Below are 27,080 nucleotides of genomic sequence, written 5' to 3' on the forward strand. Positions count from 1 at the left end.
TGGGGCTCAGAAGGGAAGGGGGGAGAATAGAAAAGCAATAGTTGGAGGAGATTCAATGTTTAGGGGAATAGATAGGAGATTCTGTGGTCGCGAGCGAGACTCCCGGAAGGTATGTTGCCTCCCGGGTGCCAGGGCCAGGGATGTCTCGGATCATGTCTTCAGGATCCTTAAGGGGGAGGGTGGGCAGCCAGAAGTCGTGGTGCACATTGGTACCAACGACATAGGTAGGAAAAGGGGTGTGGAGGTAATAAACAAGTTTAGGGAGTTAGGCTGGAAGTTAAAAGCCAGGACAGACAGAGTTGTCATCTCTGGTTTGTTGCCGGTGCCACGTGATAGCGAGGCTAGGAATAGGGAGAGAGTGCAGTTGAACACGTGGCTGCAGGAATGGTGTAGGAGGAAGGGCTTCAGGTATTTGGATAATTGGAGCGCATTCTGGGGAAGGTGGGACCTGTACAAGCAGGACGGGTTGCATCTGAACCAGAGGGGCACCAATATCCTGGGAGGGAGGTTTTCTAGTACTCTTCGGGAGGGTTTAAACTAATTTGGCAGGGGAATGGGAACCGGATTTGTAGTCCAGCAACGAAGGTAGCCGATATTCAGGACGCCAAAGCGTGTAATGAGGCAGTGGGGAAGGGAACACTGACAAAGGAGAGTACTTGCAGGCACGGAGATGGGTTGAAGTGTGTATACTTCAACGCAAGAAGCATCAGGAATAAGGTGGGTGAACTTAAGGCATGGATCGGTACTTGGGACTACGATGTGGTGGCCATCACGGAAACTTGGATAGAAGAGGGGCAGAAATGGTTGTTGGAGGTCCCTGGTTATAGATGTTTCAATAAGATTAGGGAGGGTGGTAAAAGAGGTGGGGGGTGGCATTGTTAATTAGAGATAGTATAACAGCTGCAGAAAGGCAGTTCGAGGAGTATCACCCGAATGAGGTAGTATGGGTTGAAGTCAGAAATAGGAAAGGAGCAGTCACCTTGTTAGGAGTTTTCTATAGGCCCCCCAATAGTAGCAGAGATCTGGAGCAACAGATTGTGGAAAGGTGCAGAAGTCACAGGGTAGTAGTCATGGGTGACTTTAACTTCCCAAATATTGAGTGGAAATCTTTAAATCAAATAGTTTGGATGGGGTGGTGTTTGTGCAGTGTGTCCAGGAAGCTTTTCTAACACAGTATGTAGATTGTCCGACCAGAGGAGGGGCAATATTGGATTTAGTACTTGGTAATGAACCAGGGCAAGTGATAGATTTGTTAGTGGGGGAGCATTTTGGAGATAGTGACCACAATTCTGTGACTTTCACTTTAGTAATGGAGAGGGATAGGTGCGTGCAGCAGGGCAAGGTTTACAATTGGGGGAAGGGTAAATACGATGTTGTCAGACAAGAATTGAAGTGCATAAGTTGGGAACAAAGGCTGTCAGGGAAGGACACAAGTGAAATGTGGAACTTGTTCAAGGAACAGGTACTACGTGTCCTTGATATGTATGTCCCTGTCAGGCAGGGAAGAGATGGTCGAGGGATCAGTTCTGGGTCCTCTGCTGTTTGTGATTTTCATTAATGACTTGGATGAGGGAGTTGAAGGGTGGGTCAGTAAATTTGCAGAAGATACGAAGATTGGTGGAGTTGTGGATAGTAAGGAGGGCTGTTGTCGGCTGCAAAGAGACATAGATAGGATGCAGAGCTGGGCTGAGAAGTGGCAGATGGAGTTTAACCCTGAAAAGTGTGAGGTTGTCCATTTTGGAAGGACAAATATGAATGCGGAATACAGGGTTAACGGTAGAGTTCTTGGCAATGTGGAGGAGCAGAGAGATCTTGGGGTCTATGTTCATACATCTTTGAAAGTTGCCACTCAAGTGGATAGAGCTGTGAAGAAGGCCTATGGTGTGCTCGCGTTCATTAACAGAGGGATTGAATTTAAGAGCCGTGAGGTGATGATGCAGCTATACAAAACTTTTGTAAGGCCACATTTGGAGTACTGTGTACAGTTCTGGTCACCTCATTTTAGGAAGGATGTGGAAGCTTTGGAAAAGGTGCAAAGAAGATTTACCAGGATGTTACCTGGAATGGAGAGTAGGTCTTACGAGGAAAGGTTGAGGGTGCTAGGCCTTTTCTCATTAGAACGGAGAAGGATGAGGGGCGACTTGATAGAGGTTTATAAGATGATCAGGGGAATAGATAGAGTAGACAGTCAGAGACTTTTTCCCCGGGTGGAACAAACCATTACAAGGGGACATAAATTTAAGGTGAAAGGTGGAAGATATAGGAGGGATATCAGAGGTAGGTTCTTTACCCAGAGAGTAGTGGGGGCATGGAATGCACTGCCTGTGGAAGTAGTTGAGTCGGAAACATTAGGGACCTTCAAGCAGCTATTGGATAGGTACATGGATTACGCTAAAATGATATAGTGTAGATTTATTTGTTCCTAAGGGCAGCACGGTAGCATTGTGGATAGCACAATTGCTTCACAGCTCCAGGGTCCCAGGTTCGATTCCGGCTTGGGTCACTGTCTCTGCGGAGTCTGCACGTCCTCCCCGTGTCTGCGTGGGTTTCCTCCGGGTGCTCCGGTTTCCTCCCACAGTCCAAAGATGTGCAGGTTAGGTGGATTGGCCATGATAAATTGCCCTTAGTGTCCAAAATTGCCCTTGGTGTTGGGTGGAGGTGTTGAGTTTGGGTAGGGTGCTCTTTCCAAGAGCCTGTGCAGACTCAGGGGGCCGAATGGCCTCCTTCTGCACTGTAAATTCAATGATAATCTATGATTAATCTAGGACAAAGGTTCGGCACAACATCGTGGGCCGAAGGGCCTGTTCTGTGCTGTATTTTCTATGTTCTTTGTGACCAGGTGTGTAGATGAGGGCAGTGCAGGGATGTGTCCAGTGGCATACCACGGATCTGTGCTGTGTCCCCTATTATTCGGCATTTATATAAATGACAGAGATGACTATGTGGCGGGTAGGATCAGTAAGTTTGCGGATGACACAAAGATTGGCCAGGTGGTTAACAATGAGGTTGAGTGTCTTCGGTTACAGGGAGATATAGACGGGATGGTCAAATGGCAGATAAGTGGCAGATGGGATTAACACTGAAAAGTGTGGGGTGAATCACTTTGGACAGAGTAATTTGACAAGTATTCAATGAACGGCATGAAGTTCTGAGGAACAAAGGGACCATGGCATATTTGCCCATAGATCCCTGAAGGCGGCAGGGCAGGTTAATAGAGTGGTGAAAAAGGCATATGGGACGCTTGCCTTTATCGATTGAGGCAGAAATTACAAAAGCAGGGAGGTCATGTTGGAGTCGTACAGATCTTTGGTGAGACCACAGCTGGAGTACTGTGTGTACTTCTGGTCGCCTTGTTATAGGACGGATGTGATTGCACTGGAAATGGTACAGAGGAGATTCACCAGGATGTTGCCTGGGATGGAACATTTTAGGCTTGGGGTGTTTTCGTTGGAGCAAAGAAGACTGAGGGGTGACCTGATCGAGATGTACAAGATTGTGAGAGGCATGGACAGGGTGGATAAGGAGCAGCTGTTCCCCTTGGTCGAAGAGTCAGTCACAAGTGGACACGCGCAAGTTCAAGGTGAGGAGTAGGAGGTTTAGGGGGGATTTGAGGAAAACCTTTTTTACCCAGAGGATGGTGACGGTCTGGAATGCACTGCCTGAGAGAGGTAGAGGTGGGGTGCCTCATCCTTTAAAAAGTAACTGGTTGAGCATTTGGCACATCATAACATTCATGCTATGGCCAAGTGCTGGCCAATAGGATTAGGTCGGTAGGTAGATCAGGTGTTTTTCATGTGTTGGTGCAGATGCGATGAGCCGAAGCGCCTGTGTATTCCTTTGATTATGTGAACTGCTGTGTTTGTGTAAGCTGAACAGATCACTACTGAGTATTAGCCATTTGTAACATTTTAAATTCTAACATAGTAAAAATACAGGGTGACATTTTTGTGCCTTATGGGGAAAAAAATCATCGTGCTAAACTTTTATTTTTTTTAGTTTTCTAATTCTCAAGAAGATGAAGAGATTGACATGGACTCTGTTCACGATAGTCAGGCTTTTATTTGTCACCAGCTGAATATACTTGAACGACCATCCACTCCAGGTAAGAGAAAGCTGAAAGAAAAAGATTGATGCATTATATGTGGGAAAAGGGAACCAAGTGGTGTTCAGGGTTGCAGTAAGCTGATTTATGTTTGTGTGACTGTTTATTTATTGCCTCTACCGAATGAGCCGTCCACTAACTGTGAAGTGAGTGCCTAATGGTCACTTCAGTAAGATATAGGACTGGTGCTTGTGGAACTGAACGCCAGCAAAGAGTCAAAACTGTTCGGAAAGGACAAAGATGGAGAGAAAGGCAATAATTTTAATAAGCTACATCTCAATTAAATATAGATTGAATGGGTTGCACAGTCTTTTGCTGAATGAAACTGTCTGCTCATTCAAGTTGTATTTTGAGGTCAGCATATAATTGGCAAACATAACACATATTTGTGTTTTATTTCAATATCCACTGTCCTTTGAGTAAGACCTTGAGCAACTTGTATTTAGAGTATATTTATGTCATGAACAATAGTGTCTTGCCAATAATTAATACTTCAATTGAATTACCCTTAGTCATTTTAATACACGCTCTCCCATCATCCACGCCCAGCACAAAGCATTGTAGACCAGCTGAAAAGTTCAATGGGCTACTAAAATGCCTGTTAAATCAGTCACAGCAAGTTACATGGAAGTATAAATTGACATCTCTGATTATTCAGGCCTAATTTCCAAAATATGAGAAAGCGGAGGACTCGAACACTATCTATTTGAAGTTTGGTTCAGTGCAGTATTCATTTAAATATGGTGGTCTTCATCTACTGCATAAAGTATTTCTCAACTAAACAATATGTTTATATCTGCAGGCCTGTATGTGTATCTGCGTATGTGGCGGTGGCACAGTGGTTAGCTCTGCTGCCTCACAGCACCAGGAACCCGGGTTCAATTCTGGCCCGTCTGCATGGAGTTTGCACTTTCTCCCCGTCCCTGCATGGGTTTCCTCGGGGTGCTCCGGTTTCCGCCCACAGTCCAAAGATGTGCAGGTTAGGTGGATTGGCCAAACTAAATTGCTCCTTAGTGTCCAAAGAAAAAAGGTTAGGTGGGGTTACGGGGATAGGGCTGGAGTGTGGGGTTGGGTGGGGTGCTCCTTTGGAGGGTCGCTGCAGACTCAATGGGCTGAATGGCCTCCATCTTCACTGAAGGGATTCTATGTTGTACATTACATTGAATGTGAATATAATACATGTGCACAAACTCTTATGTATATTGTGCATAAATAGAAAGCAATGTTGATTTAAAAACATAATTGTATACCGTTTTCTTAGGAACAGAAACACCAACCATAGAAAATGCCATGATTTCTATGCCAGCTGCTCCACTTCCTTCACTTGGCAAAGAGTCCAGCTCATCGAGACATGGGGAACACCACCATCACCATCATCATGAACACAAGAAAAAGAAGAAAAAACATAAACACAAGCATAAGCATAAACACAAACATGATGGGAAAGACAAAGAAAAAGACATGTTTACTTTTACTAGCAGCCCAGCCAGTGGGCGATCTCTAAACTCTCCATCAATTTCAGACTAAAGTATATTGTGAACCATCGAAGCAGCTCAGTATATCACACATTTTCAAAAGTAAAGGACTGAACGTGAAGCAAGAAAGCCTACTTCTGCCCCCTTTTTGCCAAATTGCATTTCCCCGAGTAAGTAACCAAAACCCCCATCACTCATGTTTATTCTCCATGTACAAATGGAATATGAGCCTCATTCTACTTGTTCCATATGTTTAATCGACTTACATTCGCAACTCCTGGTTTCTGCAAACTGCCATTTCTTGCTTTTTTGAAACTGTTTAAAATCAGCTTCCCTTCACTGCTCCAATTACGATATGGAAGCATATCTTTCCAACACACCTGCTGGTCTAGCAGGATCCCGCTTCACATCACACTCTGTATCCCCTTTTTGCCTGTGCAAAATTTGAAGTTGGGGAATTGGGGGAGTTGTTCACAGTAAAACCTTGCATATAACAAACGTAACCAAAAGTTACCATGCAGTACAGAAAATGTTAAGAGCCTGACAATGCTGACGATCTGCCCTACCAATGCACGTTGCCATCTTGGGAAAGAGTTTAGCCGAACCCTATGGAGGATATAATAGGTGGAATCCCTGGGATAGTCCAGGACCTCCCCATTTTGCAAACTTGATGCAGAGAGTGGATGGGGATGGAAGATGAACAGAACTGGAAAAACCAGGAAAGCCGGAGTGGAATCTAGGTGGGCCCAGGTTGTAATTCATTTTTGATGCCCTGGAGAACAATTCATCCTAGTTTTACGATGGGGCCTATTGAATTTCTGGGCTGTAAGTTGTCATTGCCACCAGTGTTATAATGGGACACCTAATGGCCCAACCCCCTCCATGATTTAAGTAAAGGTTTTTAAAATGTTCACAGTTGCTGCCAGCTTATTTTGTCATCAGTTGCTAGTTATATATAATTACAAATTTCATTTGTGATATCCTGTTAACTAATGATGGCACTGATTCTTTTAGTTGCACCAAAGGACTTCTGGTACAGGTATTTTAATAGAAAAAAATTGTTTGTATTGCATTTACTCTGATTTTATATTCTGCACTGTTGGATATATATAATAACATTTTGTGTCTCTAGTTATTATAGTGTCTGTTATGAAAGGCCCATTATGAAAGTATGAGTCAGTTTTCTCTTTCCTGATTGGTAAAATATCTTCCTCATTTCTCAAGTGCCTTTTCGTCATTAGTTTTGTATTTTTCTTATCTGTAAGTTTATTTTCAACATTTGTTATTAATGAATCATTTTGCACAAACTTTTCTTGTAAATTTAAATTTTCTCTACAATCATATTCCTCAAAAAGTGTCCCTCAATCATATGCAGTGAAAATGCCTGACCACATCACAGCAAAATAATTCTTCTGTGCGACAGCCACAACAATAGTTCCTCATTTACCATACTATATGATTTTTCTGTCCTCTTAAAACTATAAAAGCCACAAATCCAAGTTAATCTGACCTTGTACAATAGAAGTAAAGAAGCTACATTGCAAGGTTCCCTATCAGGACACTGAACTCCCACTAGCCTTCAACTTGACTACCAGGCTAGCCTGTAATTCCCAAACATCTGGGACTACGAGTTCTAGCTTGCACTGTGCCACTTTAACAGATGTGTGCTAAAACTGAATAGGCTGTGGAATTAGTGAGTTACTGTAGCAGTGACTTAAGCTTCATCATAGCTCCTTAATGTAGGATTGTCAGAATCTCAGTTACTTGACAATGGGGTATAGTCTAGAATACACATAGGAGATCTAATTGATTGAAAGTATTTTTCATTTTTGTATATCTAGTGTTTATTGAGTTGCTGTATTTTAATATAGCTGATGATATTGCTTAATTTCTGCATTATAATGTTTTTACACAACTCTGCCAATTTAGGTCTAGATTTACTCAGTGATGCATTTAAAATACTATGAATCAGTGGGTTTCTATTTGTTATCTCTGCACTAAAAACATCTTTCAGGTAGACCTAGGAAAGACAGAAGCTGCAAACTTTTACAAGTTTCTGCTTAGAAAAGGACCTAACTTTGTAATCATTTCCTTGTACAGTGAGATTTTGGAAATGTTAATAAACTAGAAGATTCAATGTATAATTTTAAGAAACTAGTGCATTTATTTAGTATATTACTATACAGCTGTTTTTGTGGTGGGTGTTAAAACTCATGCAGGAAATGTAATTAATCAAAACCTGAGTTTAAAAAAAATTTAACTATGGTTTTCATACTTCTGCCTATAGAAGTAGGGCATACAGATTGTGAATTTTATTTTGAAAATGTGTGTTCCTTGCAGTTTACAATTCTGATGTAATGCTCCTGCAAAAATCACCAAGTATTATTTCTAAACTATTTTTTTTCTATATGATATTTGGTGCAACATTTTTGAATGTTATTTGTGTAGTGTTGGGTTCTAATTGATAATGAATACAAAACTAATTTAAAAATAAAGGACATCAATGTAATAAGTATCTAATTTGATGATGCAAGCTTACAGACAAATTATTCTGAAATAATTTCTCTCACGCCAAGGATTTAAACCGTGTTACTATTTTGCTGTATTTGTCTAATCTCATCTGAAAAGTATCCGATTTGGAAAGTATAGTTTAAAATATCTCATAAACTTTAGAAAGCTGTGTCCTCCTCCACTTTTGTCTTTGAGGTTGAACTGCTAAATCTTCAGGGTTCAAAATTTGTCCCATATTTATTTAAAACATAAGGATGCATTATTCTGAAGTTACTACATTCTGGGCTGGTACCAGATCTTAGAAAGGCACCAAAAGTTGCACATTTATTGAAAAAGAAATACTGTGACAAAAATGAAAGCCTAAGATTTAGCATTGCTTCTTCCATCATGATACATAATATGTTTAAAAATCACATGCATGCTTTGGTTTATTTTGATACCACTGATTTTAATTTGATCTCAGCCAAGAGTCCAAAGGATGGGTCAATTCAAATATAAACGTTTTGTGGATTTCTTCAAACATGTGTTTGGCAGTTTTATTTTTTAAATAAAAATGTAGTTATTTAAATTTGTTTAATCTTGATGATCTGGATTTTTTTTTTCATCAACCGTAGTAATTTGAACTGGATAGTGTCACATTTATTTCAGAAGTCAGGTCAAACGGCTTAAAGGGACCAAAAAGTCCCATCTGCATAGTTTAGCTCAGCAACCGTGTCTAATAGTTGTTATTTTCTTAAGGAAACTTTTCAAGGTTTAATAATTGTTGTAAAACATGTTTTGTTATTTGCTTATTCTTTTACACTGCAACCTATTTTATTAACCAGGAAGTGCAGCATTGCGTTGCTCTGCTGTCTTATGTGGATGATTATTGCAATCCTTAATAATGCAGCAAATTTACATAGGTAACTAGGCAAATGTTAGAAGAGTTACCACAGAACTTCCGGTGGCTGCCATGGAGTGAGAGGTCACTTATTTCGTAGCTCCCGTTCATGTAGACTTTTGGGACGATTTCCCCCGACTTATGGGGGATTTGATCGGAAAAATTGGGAATGGTGAGGTAGAGAGGAGGAATCCCCCACCAGTTTATGGAGACGTGGACCAGAAGTGGCCTGCAAAGAAGAGATTGTTGGGCAAAGAAGAGAATGTTGGGCAAAGAGAATGGAGCCTGCAGCACAGGAGACCATGGTGGAGGTTCAGGAGCTGGGATTGCCGGCACAGTGGTCAACGGGCAGCTGGTGAAATTCCTTCAGGAGAGTTTCGTCAAGCAAAGACAGGAGTACCTGGACCCGATTAAGACGGGGATTGATTGGGTGGAGCAAAGATTGGAAGCCCAGGGACTGGCGATCCAGAAGGTGGAAGAGATGGTGGCCGAGCACGAGGTCCAGCTAACCGCGATGGCAGTGGAGATGGATTTGACCACCAGAAAAGGCTGCAGGAGAAGGTGGAGGAGCCGGAGAACAGGTCGCGCAGGCAGAATTTGAGGATCGTTGGCCTCCCGGAGGGCATCAAAGGATCGGACGCAGGGGCATACGTGGCGCGTATGTTTGAGAAGCTGCTGCATTTATTCGACCCTTGAAAGTGGACAGGGCACATAGATTAGCTTGCGAGGAAGCCGCGGAAGAATGAGCCGTCGAGGGCGATGGTGGTGCGAATGCACCGGTTCCTGATTAAGGAACAGATCTTGAGGTGGGCCAGGTAGATGAGGAGCTGCAAATGGGAAACAAATGAGCTGCACATTTATCAGGACTTTGGTGCGGAGCTGGCCAAAAGAAAGGCGAGCTTTAACAAAGTTAAATCGGCCCTCTTCAAGAAGGAGGTGAAGTTCGGCATGTTGTACCCAGCTCGTTTGTGGGTCACTTACGAGGGTCAAGAACTGTATTTCAGATCACCGGATGAGGCGATGAACTTTGTTAAGGACAGGGGACTGGCAGTTGATGGAGGACATTGAACCTGGGGGCAAGTAACTTTGTACCTATGCTGCCAAATTTCTTTTCTTTATGGGCTGTGTATGGAGTTGTTGTACCAATCTTTTGGGCAGTTGCTCCATTTTGTATGTGGGTTAACTTTTTTCTTGCTGATGGTGGGTGGAATTTTCTTCTTTATGTTGTTGGGTATTGTGATGTTGTGCAGATGTATGTTCGAGCACGGGGTGGGAGATCAGTGGGGGCTAGGATGCTTGCCGCCATGGGCGCTAGCAGGCCCACCTGGGTGGACTAGCTCACGGAAACGCAGTGGGGTGCGAGCAGGTGATAAGTTTGCTGAGGGGGGTTGGGATTGTAGTTTTGTTAGTGCTGGGGGGAGGGAGAGAATTGTTGTGCTGACAGGGGAGGGACTGGCATGGGGGGACAAATTGGAAGTCGAGGACGGTGGGCGCCTGAGGGCGGGCCTGAGGAGGCGTGGGGCACGAGCTGGAGGCGGGTCTAATAAGGGTGATGGTTGATTGGCAGGGGGTGGCGGGGTGCCCATGACCAGAATGATCACACGGAATGTGAGAGGGCTGAATGGGCCGGTCAAGAGGGCTCGCATATTCGCGCATTTGAGGAGGTTGAAGGCAGATGTGGCAATGCTACAGGGGACACACCTGAGGGTAGTGGATCAGGCTAGGCTGAGGAAGGGGTGGGTCGGGTAGGTATTTCATTCGGAGCTAGACCCTAAAACTAGGGGGTTGAGACCTTGATTAATAAGCGGGTGTCATTTGAGGCAGGAAATATAGTAGTGGACTCGGGGGGGGCGGGGGGGGGGGGGCGGCTTAAAGTATATCATGGTGAGTCGGAAGTTGGAGGGGATGCCGGTGGTACTAGTGAATATTTATGCACCAAATTGGGATGATGCGTGTTTATGAGGTGGGTGTTAGGGAGGATTCCGGAACTGGACTTGCATAAGCTGATCATGGGGGGAGGGAATTTCAACACGGTCATTGATCCGACGTTGGATCGGTTGAGTTCAAGGATAGGGAGGGTGCCAGCCATGGCGAAGGAGCTAAGGGGGTTTATGGAACAGGTGGAAGGGGTAGACCCGTGGAGGTTCGGACGGCCAAGAGCGAAGGAGTTTTCTTTTTTTTCCCCACGTAGATAAAGTGTACTCCTGAATTGATTTTTTTCATTTTGAACAGAGCTTTACTGGCGGGGGTGGTGAATGCCGAGTATTCGGCGATTGTTGTGTCGGACCATGCCCCACACTGGGTGGATTCGCAGGTGAGTCAGGAGGGGGGGTCAGCGCCCGCAGTGGAGATTGGATCTTAGCAGATGAGGGGGTGTGAGGGAGGCCATTCATAATTATTTGGAGATAATGCGGGGGAAGTTTCGGCAGCAACGGTATGGGAAGCGCTGAAGGCAGTGGTTGGCGGAGAGCTAATTTCGATACGGGCTCAGAGGGAGAAGGTGGAGTGGGTAGAGATCGATAGGCTGGTTAGGGAATACGCCAGGTGGACAGAAGGTATTCTGAAGCCTCGGAGGTGGGATTGTTGAAGGAGCGGCAGAAGCTGCAGATGGAGTTTATCCTGTTATCCACCAGGAAGGCAGTAGGGCAGTTGAGGAAGGCGAGGGGGGCGGTATATGAGTATGGGGAGAAGGCCAGTAGGATGCTAGCATGCCAACTAAGGAAGAGGGAGGCGGCAAGGGAGATAGGAAGAGTGAAGGACAGAGGGGAACATGGTCTTGGACCCAGCAGGGATGAATGTTCAAGGGGTTTTATAGTCGTTTGTATGAGTCGGAAATCCCAGCTGGGGTGGAGGGGATGAGGCAGTTTTTGGAAAGGTTCGAGTTTGCGAAGGTGGAGGAAGGGTCAGTGGAGGGGTTGGCAGCCCCAATCAGGATTGTAAAAGTAGTCGGATTGGAGGAAGGCCCCGGGACCGGATGGCTACCCTGTGGAATTTTACAAGATGTTTTCTGGGATGCAGGGCCCGCTGCTGGTGAGGGCATTTAATGAGGCTAGGGAGCGGGGTGTTCTTCCCTCAACAATGTCGCAGGCTTCGATCTCATTAATCCTGAAGTGGGAAAAGTACCCAAAGCGACGTGGGTCATATAGACCAATCTCCCTACTGAATGTCAATGCCAAATTGCTGGCCAAAATTTTGGCCTCAAGGATGTGTTCTGGGGGTGATAGGGGAAGACCAGATGGGGTTTGTTAAAGGCAGGCAGCTAATGGCCAACATTAGAAGGCCTGAATGTGATCATGATGCCCTCCGAGGGGAGGGAGGTGGAGGTAGTGGTCGCTATGGACGCGGAAAAGGCCTTCGACCGGGTGGATTAGAATTATTTGTGGGAGGTCCTGGGACGGTTTGGGCAGGGCTTTAGTGACTTTATTTTATACCAAAGGCCTTTTTTAAGCAGATGAATAGGGTAATCTCTGGTTTTCTGTGGGCGGATAAAACCCCGCGAATAAAGAATGTGCTGTTAGAGCGGAGCTGAGCGGGGCGGTGGGCTGGCACTGCCGAACTTTAGGAATTATTACTGGGCGACAAATATAGCCACGATTAGGAAGTGGGTAGTGGGGGAGGGGTCGGTGTGGGAGCGTATAGAGGCGGCCTCATGAAAGGGCACAAGTTTGGGGGCATTGGTAACAGCTCCTCTGCCGTTCTCGCCAGCCCGGTACTCCACAAGCCCAGTGGTAGTGGCGTCTCTGAGAGTTTGGGGGCAGTGGCGGATGCATATGGGAGTGGAGGGAGCGTCGGTGTCGGCTCCAATTTGTGGCAACCACAGGTTTGTCCCGGGGAGGCTGGATGGGGTTTTCGGAGATGGCAGCGAGCAGTGATTGAGAGGCTGGGGATCTATTTATTGATGGAAGCTTTCCATGTTTAGAGGATTTGGAGGAGGAGTTTGAATTGCCGGGAGGGAATGGGTTTCGATATCTGCAGATAAGGGATTTTGTGCGAAGGCAGGTTTCGACCTCTCTGCTTCTACCACCACGGGATACAGGACAGGGTAGTTTCTAGAACGGGGAGGGGAAGGTTTCGGAAATCTACAAAGAACTTATGGAGGGGAGGAAACCCAGATAGGTGAGCTTAAGCGTAAATGGGAAGATGAGCTGGGAGGGGAGGTAGAGGTGGGTCTGTGGAAGGATGCTCTGAGCAGTGTCAACACGTCCTCATCTTGTGCCAGCTCAGCCTGATACAATTGAAGGTGGTTCACCGGGCACACATGACAGTGGCCCAGATGAGCAAGTTCTTTGGGGTGGAGGACAGGTTTGTGATGTGCGCGGGAGGGCCCGCAAACAGTGTCCGCATGTTTTGGGCATGCCCAAAGCTTAGGGGATACTGGCAGGGATTTGCGGATGTCATGTCCACGGTGCTAAAGACGAGGGTGGCGCCGAGTCCAGAGGTGGCGATTTTTGGAGTGCCGGGAGTCCAGGGGGCGAGAGAGGCTGACGTTTTGGACTTTGCCTCCTTGGTAGCCCGGAGACGGATATTGCTAGTGTGGAGGGACTAGGAAGCCCTCGAAATCAGGGGTTTGGGTTAGCGACATGGCTGAGGCTTGAGAAAATTAAGTTCGCCCTGAGAGGATCAACATTAGGGTTCGTTTGGAGGTGGCAGCCATTTATCGACTTCTTCGGAGAAAACTAAACTGTCAGCAGATTCAATTAGGGGGAGTTAGGCTATTTTGTTTAGAGTAGGTGGGAACAGTGGGAGATGGAGGGATGGATTACGCACTGAACTATATTTACATTTGTAATTGTATCGTTTATTGTTAAAAAACCATAAATGCCTTAATAAAATGTTTTTTTTTTTTAAAGAATTACCACAGGATTAAGAACAGAATTTTTTAAAGGGACATGAGTGAGGAAATCAAACAGGATGCTGATACAAGCAGCTTAACACAAGGAAGTATGAAATGCAAAAATGGGAGAAAAATTGAATGGGGAAATGGTATGGTGTCGAACAGATTAACAAAGGAATTCATGGGGCAAGGTACATAATTATTAAACCTTCCTTGCACTTACATAAAGCAATAGGAAAGGCTAAATGGATGTCAACTATCTACACTTGCTCAGCTTCATTAATTTTACAAAGCATCCCAACACACACACACACAGGAAAAGATGGACGTTGTGCTAAAGAAGATAATTGAATAGATGGCTAAGGTTTCTTTCAATGAGGTACTTCAAGAAATAATTTGAAGGGCTATGAGGGGGTGAATTCTAGAGACTAAGACCTTTGTTGCTGAACAATGGTGTGCTGACAGGAAAGGAGAATGCACGAAGGACGAGTCTGAAGAAGAACAGAGGTTGTAGGACCGGAGAAGGTTACTGAAAGGGAGGACAAAGTTGAGACAGTGGCCAGGGTGGGTGCAAAAGTCAGTTGTGAGGGCAGAATTCTTCACAGATTTTGTACATAAAATGAAGGACTGACGTGGATTTTGTCCCACTTGGAACCAAAGGAACAATGGGCAGCAAGACTCTGCTACTGGCCCCAGTACATCGCAATCTCTAACCCAGGTGGTGTCCTGCTCTTGAAGGTTCCCCTTAAATACACGTTGCTAAATCGTCTTTGGCAGATCATGTCGTCATGTTCCTGTTGGTTTCGATTCTACTATCACTCTACATCCAGGGAGCGAAATACATATCCTGCCAGCCTCTGTCGTCTCCATCAGGGGTCCCATCGGCACCTCTGACCAGTTCTTTGCAGCACTTCTTTGTTGGTGATGCCATCTCTCCATATGATGCCCAGGATCTTAGGTAGGCAGTGCTGGTGAAAGGCATCCAATTTGCATGACATGGTTGATATTGTCTTCCATGTCTCGCTGGCGTAGATTGCAGTTGGTGCTACGATGGACATGTAGAGTCTCAGCTTCATGGTCATGATGATGGTGTTGAATGCCCAGACTTGCTCTGTGTGGAGCAATTGAAGACCAATGCTACTTTGCTGATTCTTGTGTAGACATTGATCTCTACATCACCTTCCCTGGAGGTAAGGGAAGTGGTTGACATCTTCTCTGCTCTCTTGCATGATATTGATTAGATCACCTTGTTGCCATCCAGCCATCATTGTTTTGGTCTCTCACAGCTGATATGCAGAAGAATCTTGGTGCTGCTACAATCATGTATTGCAAGTCTTGGAGCACTCACAATTATTTGGCCAGCAAGACAATGTCGTCTGTGATAAAACCAAGGCAATTCTACCTTAATCGGTGATGGTCTGACCTTATTTGGAGTGCAGCATTCAGTTTTGGACATCCTACTTTAGGAAGGATACTATAATCTTGAAAATTAAGCAATAAGCTCATCAATTTTAAGTGCCTTATTTGGTAAAGAATTAAGTGTCTCCTTTGCATCCTATTTTGCCCAATTTACTTTGCTCAGCTGAGTGAACAGGACAATGAACAATGAAATTACATAGAATTGCACAGACATAAACAGCTCATTCGTTCCAGCTTTTCTGTGCTTGTGTGGTTTGTAGTCTACAGTGCCGCCTCAAGTTCTAACTATCCATTTCCAACATGTACCATATCCATACATTCCCCTCTTCTGTACAGTTGCTTTGTTCAATGTTGTTTTGCTTAATGTCATGTTTGCAATAAGGAGAATATACCCTTTGAACATTGCAACATTCATCATTGTGCCATTTTGAGTATGGCATGAGCCACCTCGGGTTGTGTAGATTTGGATGTGCCATTTTGATATGCATGAGAGAGGCTTTTGGTCGAGGTAACGTTGCTTTCCTTACTTGGAGGTTTTTTTTTCTTTATTCGTTCATGGAATGTGGGCGTTGCTGGCTGGGCCAGCATTTATTGCCCATCCCTGATGGCATTTAAGAGTCAACCACAATGCTGTGAGTTTGGAGTCACATGTAGGTCAGACGAGGTAAGGTTGACAGATTTCCTTCCCTAAAGGACATTAGTGAACCAAATGGGATTTACAATGGTTTCATGGTCGTCATTAGACTTTTAATTCCAGATTTTTATTAAGTTCAAGTTCCGCCAACTGCCCTGGTGGGGTTCGAACCCAGATCCTCAGAGCATTATCCTGGGTTTCTGGATTGCTAGTCCAGTGACAATACCACCACCACTGCCTCCCCTTCTGGAGCAGAAAATACAGTACAGTACTTAATTGCCTTCAGAGACAAAGGAGAATTATGACTCTCACTGTTCTACTGCACCTGCAAGCTTCTTTCAATTTTAGAAGAGTAGGTGTGGCCCTTGCGCAACTTTGTATTGAGTGGAGGCAGAGTTGCCATTTTGAAGTCATTTGAGGTAGTTTGAAGCTACGTTCAAGTAATTTACTGATCAGTCCCTTGGAATCCTTCTTAAGTAGGAGTCAAAAATGTCCAGTAAGTGATGGTAGTGAGTCTGGTGCTATTAAGAAAAAAAAAGCTATAACTTTAGAAATTGCAACTGGAGAAGAGCAGTTGCTATTGGGACAGCAACAGCGTTGCACAACTGATAAAATCAAACAAATAGTTGCACGTTTTGGTACTCTATGTAAGTCAAACTAGCATCATGAAAAATATGGAAAGATTCATGGCTGTCTGGATCGAAGAACAAAACCCAACTCGATGTTTCTCTTGGTATGACGGCCAACCAAACAAAAGTTAAAAGCTTGTATGATGACTTGAAGAAGAGCACTGTGAGAGTTTGCAATTCAAACGTTTAGGTGCTAGTCTTGGTGCAAGCATTTTAGACGCATTGTTATTCGCTGAAGCAACTGATGAATTCCTGCCTATTTAGAATTATAGAATTTACAGTGCAGAAGGAGGCCATTCGGCCCATCGAGTCTGCACCGGCTCGTTGAAAGAGCACCCGACCCAAGCCCACAGCTCCACCCTATCCCCATAACCCAGTAACCCAAACCAGCACTAAGGGCAATTTTGGACACTCAGGGCAATTTAGCATGGCCAATCCACCTAACCTGCACATCTTTGGACTGTGGGAGGAAACCGGAGCACCCGGAGGAAACCCATGCACACACTGGGAGAGCGTGCAGACTCCGCACAGACAGTGACCCAAGCCGGGAATCGAACCTGGGACCCTGGAGCTGTGAAGCAATTGTGCTTGCTACCGTGCTGCCCCAATAAGAAACAACATCAAAGGGCTCGTCCGGGATTTGCACCTGGGACACCTCACATTTCTGTGCAGCACAAACCCTGAAGCGAGAATCTTACAATGAGCCGAAGAAAGCTATTGGAGAATTGACTAATCGCTGAAACAAGCCTTTAATGTTGATGAGATTAGGCTTTATTGGAAGCATATGCTACAAAGAACATACATTTCCAAGACGTATGTGCCCGGATTTAAACCTACCAAAGATCACTTAACCCTCTGGTGGGGAAGCTGCAGGAGGTTTAAACTTTAATACCTTAGTGGTGTACCAGTCGAAGACAGTGCTTTGAAGAGTTATTCTTTTTTTTAAATAAATTTAGTGTGCCCAATTAATTTTTTTCCAATTAAGGGGCAATTTAGTGTGTTCAATCCACCTACCTTGCACATCTTTGGGTTGTGGGGGCGAAACCCACGCAAACACGGGGAGAATGTGCAAACTCCACACGGACAGTGACTCAGAGCCGGGATCGAACCTGGGACCTCGGCGCCGTGAGGCAACAGGGCTAACCCACTGCACCACCGTGCTGCTCTGAAGAGTTATTCTAAGGAAAACTGCGTGTCATTTAGAGCTCAAGTAGGAAAGCCTGGGTGACTGCGGCACTCAAGAATGGTTCTCTGTATGCCATTCCTGCTTGGAAGAATATTGCACCAGAGAAAATAGTGACTTCGAGATACTGTTTCTAGATAATGGCCTGGGTCATTCTGTCAACTTTAATTCTTATCTGAAAATGGGACTGTGGTTTTCCTGCCACCCAACGTGACTTCATTGCTGCACGCCATGGATCAGGTGGTAATTGCGACATGGCTTATTTATGTTGTATTTTACCAAAACGCATCAAGAAATATCCCCAAGGTTATCGACAATGTCACTGATTCTTGCGAGGAAGTTACAACATCACGTATGAATGGTGTGTGGTGAAAAAAGTGGCGCGAATGTGTCGAAACCTGAGGATTTCACAACATTATCCAAAGAATTCAGCGGGACACTGTTACCTTAACAAAGGAAGTTGACTTTGAAGAGGTGGTGGATGCTGATGTGTTGCAGTTGCTTAAATCCCACAGAAGAAATGTTGAATGAGGATTTATTACAACAAGAAAAACAGCAAACTGAAGAAAAACTTACCATTGAAACACCACCCCCTCAAATGCGAACAACAAAGCAATGAGATGCATTCCGAGAAACATTCACCAAGGATGATCTGAACAGCTCCAAAATGAACAGGGCAATCAATATGGACATTACAAGGAGATGTGCCAACAGAAGGAAAATGTATCTTTGGATAAATTTTTCAAGGTCTTATAGAAACATATAAAATTATGAAGGGAATAGATAGGACAGATGCGGGCAGGTTGTTTCCACTGGCGGGTGAAAGGAGAATGAGGGGACATAGCCTCAAAATAAGGGGAATTAGATTTAGGACTGAGCTTAGGAGGAACCTCTTCACACAAAGGGTTGTGAATCTATGGAATTCCCTGCCCAGTAAAGCAGTTGAGACTCCTTCATTAAATGTTTTCAAGGTAAAGAGAAATAGTTTTTTGAGGAATAAAGGGTTATGGTATTTGGGCGGGAAAGTGGAGCTGAGTCCACAAAAGATCAGCCATGATCTCATTGAATGGTGGAGCAGGCTCGAAGGGCCTGATGGCCTATTCCTGCTCCTAGTTCTTATGTTCTGTCTTGAGGACCAGGATCTGAAATCCAAGACTATGGTTTACTGGACAGCCATGATCCCTGCGCTTTGGAGATGTGGACAACATAGAGCAGGTACCTCAAACCACTGGAGAAGTTCCATCAGCAGTGAATTCACAAGATCCTCCAAAGCCAGTGGCAAGAAATGCAGTCTAGCACCAGTGTCCTCATGCCCAAGCCAACATGCCCAACATCAAGATGTCATCAACGAATTCTTGAAGAAGAGGTTAAAGATCACCATTAACTCATGGCTTCCCCTAGGTTGTGTCATAACGATGCATCAGAGCCCAAAATTAAATACGGACATATTGAACTTTTTAATAAGAAATGTGTTTTCAAAAGGGTCGTAGAAGCCAAAGGCGGCTGAGAATATAAATTCTGAGAATGTAATTCAATGACTGTCTGAAAGGTTTCTTTGGATTATACTCAAGCCTCAGAGATAGCGGAATGTCACACCCTTTTCAGACAGAGACATTTCAAATGAAGCAATACAGACTGAAATGTAATCTGTGAAGATAACGGAAGCTCATTATTATCTCAGCAGGAATTATATCCTATAGGTTTCCCCTTTCAGGAATATGCAAGGAAAGAAGTTAAAAACACAACTGCACCCCAGGTCTCTGTGTGCTAATCTGGTGTTCTAGTTCCACTGTGCTAGTGTGTGAGCTGTGAAGGTCACAGTTGAAGAATATCCTGGATACCCCTGCTCTGGCAGATAAAACGTCTCGCTCTTTCTCTCATTGCTGAAAGTAAATCAAGTCAGCAAAGCCACAGCGAAAGGAAATCGGATAGCTTTCCATCTACCCTGCAGAATCCAGTATCTCCAAACCAAGTGCTCAACAGCTGAAGTCAGCGCTACAGGATGTACGCATCTCAACAGCCACAACATTTCACCATCTATTCCTCACTGACAAGTCAAAAGCTGATTTGTACATATTTTTTTAACTCCTTGGACTCACTTATTCTAATCTGTGTGTATGTTTGTGCACGTGCTTTTATTATTTTCCTCTCATTTTAGTAACAAAGTATTTAACTTAAGAAAGCCTGGTTAAATTGGTTCCCTTTGAAACATAAACATATTTGGACTGGGGAAAGGTATCTACAAGGGAAGGGATCCTTTTTTAGTTAACCATGTTGTGACTAACCGAGGAGGTTGAAGAAAGAGAGTCGGTTCATCCTTGCATCCACCCCCCAGCCAGTTTGGAGATATCCCATCCGGAATCATAAGTTGCCACTTGTGCTGAGTTAATTCCCACAGGGATCAGAGTATAACAAAATGGAAGATCTTGCCCGGAGACTGGTCCTAATTGTTGTGACGGACCAAAATGGAGACGCTCCGTTCAGTAAGGGCCCATGCAAATTCAAGAAGTCCGAGAGAATGATCAAAGCTCTGAATGACTCATCTGCTCGACCCTCCTATGTGGCAGCCTGCAGATCATATATTGGACTTATCAGCCAGCAAACCAGAGAGAAGCAAATTACCCTTGACACCGAGGGACTGCCTACAAAAAGAGTCTGGTGAGAATTATCTAATTTAAATTTATAGTTTTTAAAAATACATTGTAACTTATGACAATGTTTCAATGTGTAATTTGTTTCTCCAGACTAAAATCTTGAAAAGATCCAACCTCCGATTTGTTTAAAGTTTTTTCTGATGTGAGAAATTACCCATGCGAGTTTGGTCAACAGTACAAACTGAAATTTTTCATCCTGCAATTTATTCTTGGTTGTCAAGAATTGTCATTGATCATTATAACTTTGCATCTGCATCGTTCACAGTCAGTCAGTCGTGTATAATTTTTTTCCTGGATATTCCCTTTCCTGGATTTAAAGCTGTGTTTTTGTATTTGGTCCCATTTACCCACAAGAGGTAAACTGTCTGGAAATTGTTGGCAGATGCAGCATAGAATTTCTGACTCAAGACAGGAAACTAGATATCACCTCCTGTTCTTCATCTTTTGGGTGGTAAGTTAGTAAAATTGCAATTTGGCTGCTTTGTCAAATGCAGTGTTTAGAAAAAGCTGGCTTTAATTATCTGATCTTTCTATGCATGGTATTCCTAGGGCTGACTGCAGCAGGATACAGTTACAGAGAAACCTTCTTGCACAAAGTAGTCTGCATCCAACCTGTTTCAGTATTACTTTCTAAACAGATTGCTTTTTGGTCAGTCTTGATGACTCTTGATGACAAGGGCATCAAGAGCCCATGTGGCTGATATCTGCAGACGCTTGTAATATAGCACATGCTTGTACATATTTATGTTTTCTGAAAGGACAATATAACATTAAGGAGATATTGGATCACTGAAAACAATTTGCAGTTTTGCTAAATGCAGCAAATTTGATTGTTTTGCAGGTGTTAGAATTCTTCCCTTGGGCATGTGATACTCCCAGCTCTGCCACAGAGCACATTTTGCAGCTGCTGGTTTATTTATTTTTGTCTAGCAAGTGTTGCAGTCATCTATGTTACTGCTGCTGTTGTCTCTTTATTTTTGTGAAAGACTACTTCCATGTTTGTCTAAAGCTGCATTGTTTCGATTTAAAGGTTAGCCGTGGTAAGACGGGACTGACTGGTTATGTGAAAAGCTAGCATATTGTTATGGGCCAGGGTTTAGAGAACCCCAAATCATGGAGTTCACCTGACCCACAACTTTTAATAGATTGTGGTATGGGGAGCACACGGCCCACACTACAGGTGTGGGACAGCAGAAATGGAAAAGTATTTTTTAAAGCAAAACAATGTTTATTCTATGAACTCAAGTTAACCTTTTTAAAACATACAGTGAACATATTAACAACCAATTCAAATACAACCCCCAAAGAATACAACACTAAGTAATCCTTTAAGCAACTTCCGGTTGTGGCGATGACCAGCTAAGTCGCACGTTTCGGCAGCTCCCGGTGGAACGGACTTTTGGGCTCTTAATAGGAGCCCCAACGGCAATTTTAACAGCTAAAAACACTGTGCGGTAAACCAGAAGGGAATTCCCCCTGGACACAGATGGAAAAAGGAGAGGAAGGTGGCCGGATTGCGGAGGATCCTCTAGAGCAGCGGCAAGGAAAGCAAGCACAAAGCAAGATGGCGTCGGAAGGTGGCCGTCTAGTATGGGGCCCTGACCAACAAGAGTTCCTGCGGCGCTGTGTGGAAGAACTTAAAAAGGAGATGAAGAAGGAGATGCTGGCCCCAATATTACAGGCGATTGAAGGGCTAAAGGAGGAACAAAAGACCCAGGAGCAGGAGCTTCGGGTCGTGAAGGCAAAGGCCGCTGATAATGAAGACGAAATACAGGGCCTGGTGGTGAAGACGGAGATGCACGAGGCACAACACAAAAGGTGTGTGGAAAGGCTGGAGGTGTTGGAGAATAATGCGAGGAGGAAGAATTTAAGGATTCTTGGTCTTCCCGAAGGTACGGAGGGGGCGGACGTCGGGGCATATGTGAGCACGATGCTTCACTCGTTAATGGGATCGGAGGCCCCGACGGGCCCATTGGAGGTGGAGGGAGCTTATCGAGTTATGACGCGAAGACCGAGGGCTGGAGAAATACTTCGAGCCATAGTGGTGAGATTTCTCCGATATAATGACAGAGAGATGGTCCTCAGATGGGCGAAGAAAACTCGGAACAGTAGGTGGGAGAACGCGGTGATCTGCGTATATCAAGATTGGAGTGGGGAGGTGGCGAGAAGGAGGGCGAGTTTCAATCGGGCCAAGGCGGTGCTTCACAAAAGGAAGGTCAAATTTGGAATGCTGCAACCGGCAAGACTGTGGGTCACACACCAAGGGAAGCACCACTACTTTGAGACGGCAGAAGAGGCGTGGACATTTATTGTGGAGGAGCAGCTGGAATAGGCGGGCCAGAAAAAGAACGTTTGGGACAAAGTGGTGGTGTGATTACGTGGGGTGAAGGGGGGGGAAAAAGGGGGAAGGGATGATTTCTCAAGTTGTTAATCTTGCGACCCTGTAACTTTTTTCTCTTCCCCATGTCGTGGGGGAGGGGGAGGGGGAAAGGATGAGGAATTGTGGGCGCCGGCCATTAGGGGTGGGGCCAAGTGGGAAACGCGGGCTTTATTCCCGCGCTATGGTAATCATGGCGGGAACAGGGAAGCAGGAAGGTGGGGGCCGAGGTCACGGGGGGAAGCCGAGATCAGCCAGAGTTTGCTGACTTCTGGGAGCAACATGGGGGGTGCAATTACGCTAGAAGAGGATCTAGCAGGGGGGGAGGGATTAACTGGGTTGCTGCTGCTGGGGAGAAGGGGGAGCTGGTACGGGGTGGGGTGGTCGAGGCGGGAGGGCGCCGTCGGGGGGAGACACGGCTATGTGGGAACCGGGTGAGGAGCTGGATTAAAAACGGGGATGGCTAGTCGACAAGGGGGGGGAGGGGGGGTAAAGAGCCCCCCAACCCGGCTGATCACTAGGAACGTGAGAGGGCTGAACGGGCCGATTAAAAGGGCACGGGTACTCGCACACCTAAAGAAATTAAAGGCAGATGTGGTTATGTTGCAGGAGGCGCATTTGAAACTGATAGACCAGGTCAGACTACGCAAAGGATGGGTGGGGCAGGTGTTTCATTCGGGGTTAGACGCAAAGAACAGGGGGGTGGCTATATTAGTGGGGAAACGGGTACTGTTTGAGGCAAAGACCATAGTGGCGGATAGCGGGGGTAGATACGTGATGGTGAGTGGCAGATTGGTGGTTCTAGTGAACGTATATGCCCCGAACTGGGATGATGCCAATTTTATGAGGCGAATGTTGGGACGTATCCCGGACCTAGAGGCGGGAAAGTTGGTAATGGGGGGAGACTTTAATACGGTGCTGGACCCAGGGCTGGACAGATCGAGGTCCAGGACCGGGAGGAGGCCGGCTGCAGCTAGGGTGCTCAAGGATTTTATGGAGCAGATGGGAGGAGTAGACCCCTGGAGATTTAGCAGGCCTAGGAGTTAAGGAGTTCTTGTTTTTCTCCTATGTCCATAAAGTATATTCACGGATAGACTTTTTTGTATTGGGAAGGGCGTTGATCCCGAAGGTGACAGGGACGGAGTACACGGCAATAGCTATCTCGGACCACGCTCCACATTGGGTGGACCTGGAGATAGGGGAGGAAAAAGAACAGCACCCGCCCTGGAGAATGGACATGGGACTATTGGCAGATGAGGGGATATGTCTAAGGGTGAGGGGGTATATTGAAAAGTACTTGGAGCTTAACGTCAATGGGGAGGTTCAGGTGGGAGTGGTCTGGGAGGCGTTGAAGGCAGTGGTTAGAGGGGAGCTGATATCTATTAGGGCACATAAAGGAAAGCAGGAGGGTAGAGAAAGGGAGCGGTTGCTGAAAGAACTTTTGAGGGTGGACAGACAATATGCGGAGGCACCGGAGGAGGGACTGTACAGGGAAAAGCAAAGGCTACATGTAGAATTTGACTTGTTGACTACGGGTAATGCAGAGGCACAATGGAGGAAGGCACAAGGTGTGCAGTATGAATATGGGGAGAAGGCGAGCTGGTTGTTGGCCCACCAACTGAGGAAGAGGGGAGCAGCGAGGGAGATAGGGGGGGTGAGAGACGAGGAGGGAGAGATGGAGCGGGGAGCGGAGAGAGTAAATGGGGTGTTCAAGGTATTCTACGAAAGATTATATAAAGCTCAGCCCCCGGAAGGATAGGAGAGAATGATGTGCTTTCTGGATCAGCTGGAATTCCCTAAGGTGGAGGAGCAGGAGAGGGCGGGACTGGGAGCACAGATTGAGATGGAGGAGGTAGTGAAAGGGATTGGGAGCATGCAGGCGGGGAAGGCCTCGGGACCAGACGGATTCCCGGTGGAATTTTATAGGAAGTATATGGACTTGATGGCCCCGCTTCTGATGAGAACCTTTAATGAGGCTAGGGAAAGGGGGCAGTTGCCCCCGACTATGTCAGAGGCAAAGATATTGCTCCTCCTAAAGAAGGAAAAAGACCCGCTGCAATGCGAGTCCTATAGGCCCATTTCTCTTTTAAATGTGGATGCTAAGATTCTGGCCAAGGTAATGGCGACGAGGATAGAGGACTGTGTCCCGGGGGTAGTACATGAGGACCAGACTGGGTTTGTGAAGGGGAGACAGCTGAACACGAACATACGGAGGTTGCTAGGGGTAATGATGATGCCCCCGCCAGAGGGGGAAGCGGAGATAGTGGTGGCGATGGAGGCCGAGAAAGCATTTGATAGAGTGGAGTGGGATTATTTGTGGGAGGTGCTGAGGAGATTTGGCTTCGGAGATGGATATATCGGATGGGTACAGCTGCTGTATAGGGCACCGATGGCGAGTGTGGTTACGAATGGACGGGGGTCTGATTATTTCCAGCTTTACAGAGGGACGAGGCAGGGATGTCCCCTGTCTCCGTTATTGTTTGCACTGGCGATTGAGCCCCTGGCCATGGCACTGAGGGGTTCCAGGAAGTGGAGGGGAGTGTTTAAGGGAGGAGAAGAACACCGGGTATCTCTGTATGCAGATGATTTGTTGTTGTATGTGGTGGACCCGGTGGAGGGGATGCCAGAGATAATGCGGATACTTGGGGAGTTTGGGGATTTTTCGGGGTATAAATTGAACATGGGGAAAAGTGAGTTGTTTGTGGTGCATCCGGGGGAGCAGAGCAGGGAAATGGAGGATTTACCGCTGAGGAAGGTAACAAGAGACAACCGATACTTGGGGATTCAGATAGCCAAGAATTGGGGAACCTTGCACCGGCTTAATTTAACACGATTGGTGGAACAGATGGAGGAGGACTTCAAGAGATGGGACACAGTGTCCCTGTGACTGGCGGGTAGGGTGCAGGTGGTTAAAATGGTGGTTCTCCCGAGATTCCTCTTTGTGTTTCAGTGCCTCCCGGTGATGGTCACGAAGGCTTTTTTTAAGAGAATCGAGAAAAGCATTATGAGTTTTGTGTGGGCCGGGAAGACCCCGAGAGTGAGGAGGGGGTTCTTGCAGCGTAGTAGGGATAGGGGGGGGGGGCTGGCACTACCGAGCCTAAATGATTATTACTGGGCCGCCAATATTTCAATGGTGTGTAAGTGGATGGGAGAAGGGGAGGGAGCGGCGTGGAAGAGATTGGAGAGGGCGTCCTGCAAGGGGACTAGCTTACAAGCAATGGTGACGGCACCGTTGCCGTTCTCACCGAAGAAATATACTACAAGCCCGGTGGTGGTGGCAACATTAAAAATTTGGGGGCAGTGGAGACGGCATGGGGGAAGGACGGGAGCCTCGGTGCGGTCCCCGATAAGAAATAACCAGAGGTTTGTTCCGGGGAGAATGGATGGGGTATTTGGAGCATGGCAAAGAGCAGGGGTAGTACAATTGAGAGATCTGTTCGTAGATGGGACATTTGCGAGTCTGGGAGCGCTGACGGAAAAATATGGGTTGCCCCAAGGGAATGCATTTCGGTATATGCAACTGAGGGCTTTTGCGAGGCAACAGGTGAGGGAATTCCCGCAGCTCCCGACGCAAGAGGTGCAGGATAGAGTGATCTCGGAGACATGGGTGGGGGATGGTAGGGTGTCGGACATATACAGGGAAATGAGGGACGAGGGGGAGATCATGGTAGATGAGCTGAAAGGGAAATGGGAAGAAGAGCTGGGGGAGGAGATTGAGGAGGGGCTGTGGGCTGATGCCCTACGTAGGGTAAACCCGTCGTCCTCGTGTGCCAGGCTAAGCCTGATACAATTCAAGGTTCTACACAGGGCGCATATGACTGGAGCACGGCTCAGTAAATTTTTCGGGGTAGAGGATAGGTGTGGGAGATGCTCGAGAAGCCCAGCGAATCACACCCACATGTTCTGGTCATGTCTGGCATTACAGGGGTTCTGGGTGGGGGTGGCGAAGGTGCTTTCGAAGGTGGTGGGGGTCCGGGTCGAGCTAAGCTGGGGGTTGGCTATGTTTGGGGTTGCAGAAGAGCCGGGAGTGCAGGAGGCGAGAGAGTCTGATGTTTTGGCCTTTGCGTCCCTAGTAGCCCGGCGCAGGATATTGCTTATGTGGAAGGAAGCCAAACCCCCCGGGCGTGGAGACCTGGATAAACGACATGGCAGGGTTTATAAAGTTAGAACGGATCAAGTTCGTATTAAGGGGTTCAGCTCAAGGGTTCACCAGGCGGTGGCAACCGTTCATCAACTACCTCACAGAACGATAGAGGGAATGAAAAGAAAGAAAGACAACAGCAGCAACCCAGGGGGGAGGGGGGGTGGGAGGATCCGGGCGGGCTCGTAGGGATGTCATTGTATATGTATAGACATTTAGAACATAGAACATAGATCATTAC

The 27,080-nt window shown here is 46.0% G+C and overlaps 1 protein-coding gene across 2 annotated transcripts in view; it reads left to right on the forward strand.

Annotated features, from left to right (window-relative positions):
* taf2 (TAF2 RNA polymerase II, TATA box binding protein (TBP)-associated factor) overlaps positions 1-8,660 on the forward strand; it is a 298,552-nt gene extending 289,892 nt beyond the window's left edge. For both annotated transcript variants that reach the window (XM_072467396.1, XM_072467397.1), the window contains exons 25-26: positions 3,997-4,102; positions 5,364-8,660. In XM_072467396.1, coding sequence (XP_072323497.1) covers positions 3,997-4,102; positions 5,364-5,629 — 372 coding nt within the window. In that variant the 3' untranslated portion in view covers positions 5,630-8,660. The remainder of the gene's footprint in view (positions 1-3,996; positions 4,103-5,363) is intronic.
* Positions 8,661-27,080: the final 18,420 nt, after the last annotated feature.

This window comes from Scyliorhinus torazame, chromosome 11, assembly GCF_047496885.1.
Source record: "Scyliorhinus torazame isolate Kashiwa2021f chromosome 11, sScyTor2.1, whole genome shotgun sequence".
NCBI classification, from domain to species: Eukaryota; Metazoa; Chordata; class Chondrichthyes; order Carcharhiniformes; family Scyliorhinidae; genus Scyliorhinus; species Scyliorhinus torazame.